This window comes from Cibotium barometz, chromosome 58 (genome assembly GCF_041138505.1).
Source record: "Cibotium barometz isolate CiBa-2024 chromosome 58, ASM4113850v1, whole genome shotgun sequence".
NCBI lineage: Eukaryota > Viridiplantae > Streptophyta > Polypodiopsida > Cyatheales > Cibotiaceae > Cibotium > Cibotium barometz.
Window position 1 is genome coordinate 24,488,684 of NC_141103.1, and position 8,014 is coordinate 24,496,697.

The window sequence follows — 8,014 nt, forward strand, 5'->3', positions numbered from 1 at the left end:
CTCCTACTCAAGCTTTCCTCTCCACTATCTCCCTCTCCTACTCCACCACCTTCCTCTCCACCCTCTCCTACTAGACTACTTCAATCTTCCCTCTACCTCTTCTCCTACTCTACCCTCTAAGCTCTCTCCACCCTCTTCTACTAGACTACTACTAAGTTACTAACTATTCATGGCATCCTCTTCTCGTGCGGGCGGTAGGAGTAGAACGGATGGGTGGTCATGGTGGGATGAGGTCAACTTCGAGCCTCCTACTCATGCGGGGGGTGCACGTCCATGGACATGCAAGCTTTGCCCATATAAGCGTGTGGGTGGGGCCAATAGGGTGAGGGCCCATTTGTTGCATGAGCCCGGTCATGAGGTGAAATTTTGTGAGCGGGTCACACCGGAGATAAGAAAGGAGCTTCTTGCAAAGCTTACCGCCCATCAAGCTTTGAATGCAAGCCAAAGGGTGCGTGGAGTGGATCCCAACACTTATGTCACTCCAACCCAAACATCAGGTTCTACATCGGGTGGTGGTGCATCTTCATCTACCCCTCTACCACGTCCTCCTCGTGGCACTACTCGTGGCTTCACACAAGCCGCCTTCTCAATGCCGCAACCTAGTCCACCCTCTCTCTCTCGTCGGCAAAGTACTCTTGAGGGGAGTTGGGATCCCAAAAAGAAGGAGGAGGTTGATGCCGCGGTGGCCCGCTTCTTTTTTCATGACCACATTGCTTTTCGTGTGGCACGGTACGTATTTCACTCACATGATTTCATCATCATGTCTCACGAGTCTTGATTCACGGATCACCATTTTGCCATTCTAATTACTTGCCCTCTTTTTTTTTGAAATGATAAATAGGTCCGACTACTTCAAAACGATGGTGAAGAAGATTGGCGAGTACGGTCCTCACTACACACCTCCATCCTCCGAAACCTTGCGGACCACTATGCTTGACAAGGAGAAACGCCTTGTTGAGCAAGCCGCGGCAAACACAAAGAGACAATGGGCTCGCAATGGAGTCTCTTTGATTGCAGACGGATGGAGTGACACACGGAAAAGGTCTATCCATGGCCTTGTGGCATACTCACGGGGGGAGATGTACTTTGTCTCCTCACATGATGCTTCAGGGACGGGAAAGAGTGCGGATGTACTTGCTGCTGAGTGGAGTAGTGCTGTCGAGATTATCGGCCCCGAATGTGTGATCGGTTTCGTCACGGATGGTGAGGCGACAAATAGGGCAGCGGGAGCTATTCTTGAGAGTATGTATCCTCAAATCACCGTCTCTTTTTGCATGGCACATTGTCTCAATAATCTTTTGAAAGATATTGGGAAATTGTCATGGATTGAATCGGTGATTGATGATGCATGTGCAATTGTGACCTTCATCAACAATCACACATACCTTCGATCCGAGTTTGGGAAGAGGTCCACAAAGGTCCTTCTCAAGTACTCGGACACTCGCTTTGCATACAACTTTCTTATGTTGCATCGCTTGAAGGATTGTCAGGGTGCCGTGCGGCAACTATTCATCAGTGATGAGTTTTGCTCCTCATCTTTTGCACGTACACAGGTAGGGATTTCATGCAAGAAAAAGGTCGACGATGCTGATTTTTGGGAGGACCTCAAGCGCACTGACGCCATGGTGCATCCCATTGTCCACTTGCTCAGGATTGTTGATGCTATGCAGCCATGCATCGGCAAAGTATATGAAGCCATGGACCAGATGATAGAGAGTCTTGAGAAGCTTGAGCCAGACGTAGATAGATATGAGGAGATCCACTCGCTTTGTGTGGCGAGATGGAGCTCATATTCCTCTCCTTTACATGCAGCTGCTTTTATGGTGGACCCAGAATTTCAGGGAAAAGGGCAGGAGGGTGATAAAGAGGTGAGCAACGGTTGGAGACTCATCTTGGATCGCCTCACGCCGGATGCAGAAATCAGGCGCAAAATTAGAGACCAGCTCTCTAATTACAGGGCATTTCAAGGCTCATATGGATGTGCAGATGCGCAGCAGGACAGATTCAAGGTTGGTGCAGCATTATGGTGGGAGGACTTCGGATCAGATGGACCAGAGCTACAACAGTTGGCGATCCGGATCTTGAGCCAGTCCGTTAGCTCTTCTTGCCTAGAGCAATTATGGTCCTCCTACAGCCACATTTCATCAAAGAAAAGAAATCGGCTTGGGGTGGAAAGAGCTAATGATCTTGTCTTCATTAGCGCAAACTTGCGCATGCTTGGCAAGAGTGCAAGATGCAATGCCGATACTTTTACACAGTGGGAGATGGAACAGGAGGAGGCAGCTACAACTATTGCACAGGAGGGTGGGACAGATGGTTCTCATCATGAGCCTTCATCGGATGACACAAACCCCATCCACACTTCACGCACTCATGATCATGAGGCTAGCACCTCTCTTATTGGGAGCGCAGAGTATGAGAGCGAGTGACTTATATTTTGTATCGCCTAGGCCCGCGAGTGACTTATATTTTGTATCGCCTAGGCCCCAACATCTTTTGAGTATATCTATTTAATGTTATCAACTTTAAAGTCTTTCTTTTCCGACTTTGCAAGTCTTGACTCTTGACTCTTGCACCTCGTAGCGTAATTTAATTTTAAATGTAATGTGTATCATGATTCATAACTTTTGGAGTTAGAAAGCTTGTTGTTATTGATTGATTAATCTTGATTCTTTACTCCTCTAAAATTAACAATTTTGAGTGCCGTCCCCACCCCCGTCCCCGTTCCCTACCTTTAGCCGTCCCCGTCCCCGTCCCCGTCCCCTGGTAACTATGCTATGCCCACCCTTGTAGTGTGTACAAGCCCATAAGTTATAGTACATAGTACACTTAGTACTTTTAATGTACTAAGTGCACTATGTGTACTAGTGCAATATACATGTGTGATAGGGGAGTCACACACTCATTCCCATCAGTTGACTTATCCCCACAACTCTCTCTCTCTCTCCCTTCTTCTCTCTGTGTGTTTGTCTCTCACATGAAACCCTAATTCCATCTCCCATTCAACTGGTATCAGAGCCAACAGCAAGTGCCACCGGTTTCACCTCTGTAGCCTTCGCTTCACACACCTCCAGTGCAGGGCAGCAAAATTGACGGCTCTAGATGCCGTATTTGTAGGCTCCCATTACAAGCGAAGCAAGTGACTGGCGGCAACAGGTGGCTGGCTTGGGCGTTGCAGGTGTCAGCAGCTGCCATGACAGGCAGCGCACATAGCAACGCACACCACAGGGCAACAGCACTCGCAACAATCGCAGGCAGGTGAGTGGAAAGAGGAGGTGGCGGGCAGCCATTTCTGCGTTGAACCAGTCGCAGGTAGTCAGGCGAGTATGCACACTCAGGCGGACACGTAAGCAGGCGTCCATACTCAGGCGGACACGTAGGCAGGCGGGCATCCATCGAACACGCCTACGCTTCGGTGAGAGCAATCGCGCGTAGCGCTGGCCAAGGTGTAACAAAGGGCCGCCGTCTACTGTGTTGCACACAACGAGGAGAGCTACGCAAGGAGAGCTACGCATTTTGATCTGCACTGTTTATCGGCCATCGCTGCCTGCTGAGGCAACTTTACCTGGCCGCCTACACGCCTGCACCTGCCCGACTAGCGTTTCAAGAAAGTCGAAGTACGCCTGCACCTGCCCGACTACAAAGGTTTGCTGCGAGAGCCACAGGAAGCAGCACGAATACAGCTTCAGCACGAGTCTACACAGCAGCATCAAATTTGACACACCCCCCCCCTTTTCTTGCAACAGAAATCAAAAATTCAGAGGTACATGCTTCAATTTTTTTTTGGGATTTGCAATTGAGCAGGTACAATCATCAATTGAGCAGGTACAAGTGCCAAATTGCTCAAATTTTGAGCAAAATTGGCAAAATTGGGTGACATTGGTCACAATCAGGATCAATTTGCAAGAAATTGGATGTCAAAATTTCGGGCTTTTGATGTAATTGTGCAATTGGGCATTCATACATGCTGTATGATGTGAGAAATCTCACATTCGGGCAAAATTGCAGGAAATTGCACTGCAAATCAAAGGGCTTTTGTGCCGATTGGATTGATTTGCATGCAGGCACTCGCATTTGATGCTTTGGGCAATGTGTTGATGCCTGTCAAGCACTCAATGTGCCTGTAAATCAAGGGGCTTTCATGTATTAGATGTATATGTGGCCAGGGGGAAGCATTGTGAAGACTCTGGATGCCTTCATGTGCGTTAATGTACCATGTATGATCAGAAATTGATCTTAAATCAAGGGGCTTTTCAAGATTTTATGCTTGTTGAGCTTGGCAAAGCAGCAGGCAAGACTTTTATGCTTTGAATCCTCAGAAATCCACCTGCAATCAAGGGGCTTTTGCTCAATTTCAGTCCGGGACTGTTGTATGCAGTGGTGGGGACTGTAAAAGTCTGATTTTCACTCATTTGGACAGCCAGGAGAGCATTTATTGCTACTGTACCTGCTGGTACAGATTTGGTACAGCTTTGTACAAGTTTTGGCATGGCTGCACATTGATTTGAGTGAGCAAAAATCTCAATTTCAGCTGCTGTACTTGCCGGTACAGGTTTGGTACATCATTGGTGAGCACTTGGTACTGTTGTACAGTACTTTGGAAGGGCAACAGAGCACATTTAAGGTGCTGTCCTAAATCTGTAGCAACCAGATTTTGGTGATTTCATCACATACAGTGGGAGTAGAGTTGCATTTGTGCTTCCGCAGTGGGAGATAAACTTTGGGAGAACAACTGTGAGCACTTTGTGTGCTTTTGGTGCAGTGTTTGAACATTTTGCAGGGAGTCAGGCATTGACAGGTTGCATATTGCTATGGCAACCACAGGTGAGAGCTCTTCATTGCTTCACATCAAGAAGCTTGAAGGCTCACATAATTATGACATTTGGCAAACCCAGTGCTATAATGTGTTGCTCCAGAAGAAGCAGCACAAGCCTATCAAAGAAAGGGGTGTAATGCCCGCTTCTCTTACTGCTGAAGAGTGGGAAGATATGGATGAGCTGGCAAGATCTACTATCATGTTGTCTGTGTCAGACTCTTTACTTTTCAGCATTCATGAAGAGAAGACAGCTTGGGGAATGTGGCAGAGCTTGCAGGACTTGTATGCTCAGCAAAGTGCCTCAAGCAAAGTGTATTGGTTGAAGAAACTCATAGGTCTTCAAATGAAGGAAGGAGCGTCTATGGCAGCCCATCTAAATGAGCTTAATGGTATTGTCAGCCAAGTTATAAATCAAAAGTTGGCAATGGATGATGAGTTCAAAGCCACCTTTCTCTTATGCACTTTGCCAGAGAGTTGGGACACATTCAGGACAGCCACTAGCAATTCGAATGCTATGCTCTCATATGCAGATGTTGAGGGTGCTCTCCTTCAAGAGGAGATGAACACGAAAAACAACTCTGTTGGAAAGTCCAATGCAATGAATGCACGTGGGAGATCCCAGCAAAGGGGTGAAAGCCAAGAACGGGGAAGGAGCAAGTCTCGCTCCAAAAAGGACTTGGAATGCCATTATTGTGGCAAGAAGGGACACATCAAAAAGCAATGCTACAAATGGAAAAGTGATCAAAAGGAAAAGGGAAAAAGGCAAAGACAAAGACAAAGATGAAGCCAAAGATGTAAAGCCAAAGGGCAAAAGTGGAGTCAAGATTGAAGAAGTCAATGTGTCACATGCAGGTGACAGTGAGGATGAAGTCCTATTCACGTCTTCACTTGATGCCCATTCACTTCTTACAGGAGATGGTCATGGTATGCACTCATGGATCATTGATTCAGGTGCCTCCTTTCATGTCACAGGTTGCAGAGACTTGTTTGTCAGGTATACTGCTGGCAATGAAGGAGTAGTTTATTTGGGTGACAACCATGCATGCAAGATTCTTGGCAGAGGTGATGTGAGGCTTGTGTTTTCAGATGGCTCACAGCTTATGCTCCATGGACCATGATGTCAGGCATGTGCCTGATATCAAGAAGAACCTGCTTTCTATTGGACAGCTTGATGATGCTGATTATGTTACCACATTTGGTCGTGGAAAGTGGAAGATTCGTAAGGGCTCACTGGTTGTTGCCAGAGGCTCTAAGGTGGACACTCTTTACTTCATGCATGCAGGTGTTTGTCACCATGCTAATGTAAATGCAACCGAGCTGCCGTAAATTTCTCTGTGGCATAGCCGGTTGGGACACATGAGTGTCAAAGGAATGGAGCAATTGTCTCGTTATGGTTACTTGCCTTCTCTAAAGTTTTCAAGTTTTGAGTTTTGTGAGCATTGTATATATGGCAGGCAACTCCAGTGCCCCCACAAGAAAGCTCTTGGACAGAAAGATGCTCAGTTAGAGATGTATGTGAGATGCCTCAGCTTTCTTTGGGAGGGGCAAAATATTCTGTGTCATTTATTGACGATGCCACACGCAAGGTGTGGGTTTATCCTCTTCGTTTGAAGAGCGATACATTCTCAGTGTTTGAGAAGTTTGTTGCTCTTGTTGAGAATCAAACTGGTAAAACACTGAAGGCTTTGCGTTCCGACAATGGTGGAGAGTATATGTCCAAACAGTTTCAGGACTTTTGTGATGCTAAAGGCATCAAAAGGGAGCTCTCTACTCCTTACGATCCCTCCACAAAACGGGACAGCAGAGAGGATGAACAGGACCATTCAGGAGAAGGTCCGTTCTATGTTGTCACATGCTGCATTACCTCATGGTTTTTGGGCTGAAGCTGTTATGACAGCCATTCATCTTATAAACACGTCACCTAACACGAGGCTTGGTGGAGAAGTGCCAGAGGAAGTATGGACAGGGAAGCCTCCGTCATACAAGCACTTGAGAGTGTTTGGTTGCGTTGCGTACGTGCACATACGCAAAGGGAAATGCGCACCAAACTTGATCCTAAGTCTCACAAATGCATATTCCTAGGATATGGTGACAGAGGTGAAATGGGGTATAGACTTTGGGATCTCGTGAATAGAAAGATTATACGCAGCAATGATGTCATTTTTAATGAAACATGCATGTATAAGGAGCCTGCAAGGCAACAGGAGCCTGGCAGAGTCATCTTTGATGATGATGGACATCATGGACAACAACCAAAGGCTGTAAATCAGCCATTACAGCAGCAAAACCAGCCCTTAAATGGTGCTGAAAATGGTCCAAATGGACAGCCAGAGATGGCAGAAGATATCCCTATGGATATTCCACAGTTAGAGGAGATACCGGGCATGATCTTTCAACCTTATGGCATGGTTCAGGAGCCACCAATAGGTGATATGCAGGCTAGACAGCAACCTGCAAATGATGGTCATTGGGTACGGAGGTCCACTAGACCCTCCAGAGCCCCTGACAGGTTTGTTCCAAGGGTTGACTACTTGATGCTTACTGACTGTGGGGAGCCCTCATGTTATAAGGAGGCTTTACAGAGGGCAGACAAGGCTCTTTGGGAGCGTGCTATGAAGTCAGAGATGGATTCTCTGCACAAAAATGGAACATGGAAGTTGGTGCATTTGCCTACAGGCAAGAAGGTTTTGCCATGCAAGTGGGTTTACAGGCTCAAAGTTGCACCTGATGCAAAGCCAAAATACAAAGCCAGGTTAGTCGCTAAGGGCTTCAAGCAGGAATATGGTGTGGACTTTGATGAGATCTTCTCTCCAGTGGTCAAAATGACCACACTTAGAGCTGTATTAGCTTTGGTTGCTCATGATGATCTGGACTTGATTCAGATGGATGTGAAGACTGCTTTTCTTCACGGTGATCTCCATGAGGAGATATATATGCAACAGCCAGAGGGTTATGCAGTGAATGGAAAGGAGAAGCTTGTATGCAAGCTGAAAAAGAGTCTTTATGGGCTCAAACAGGCACCAAGGGAATGGTATCATAAATTTGATACATTCATGAAATCACAGGATTTCAGGAGAAGTGACATAGATCACTGCTTATACACCAAGAAAGCTTTGGATGGCAGTCTATTGATCCTCATCTTGTATGTTGATGATATGTTGATTGCCGGGAAATCTTGTAAAGAGATGGATGCCTTGA

At 46.6% G+C, this 8,014-nt stretch overlaps 1 protein-coding gene across 1 annotated transcript; it reads left to right on the top strand.

Moving 5' to 3' along the window:
- The first annotated feature begins 845 nt into the window (after positions 1-845).
- LOC147606058 (uncharacterized) lies at positions 846-2,711 on the top strand. Its single transcript, XM_086792784.1, has one exon. The coding sequence runs from the start codon at positions 861-863 to the stop codon at positions 2,427-2,429; it is 1,569 nt and encodes a 522-aa protein (XP_086648910.1). The 5' UTR covers positions 846-860; the 3' UTR covers positions 2,430-2,711.
- The last annotated feature ends 5,303 nt before the right edge of the window (positions 2,712-8,014 follow it).

What these genes read in the sequence shown, in the direction of transcription:
- LOC147606058 (XM_086792784.1), top strand. Translation starts at nt 861, where the DNA reads ATGGTGAAGAAGATTGGCGAGTACGGTCCTCACTACACACCTCCATCC.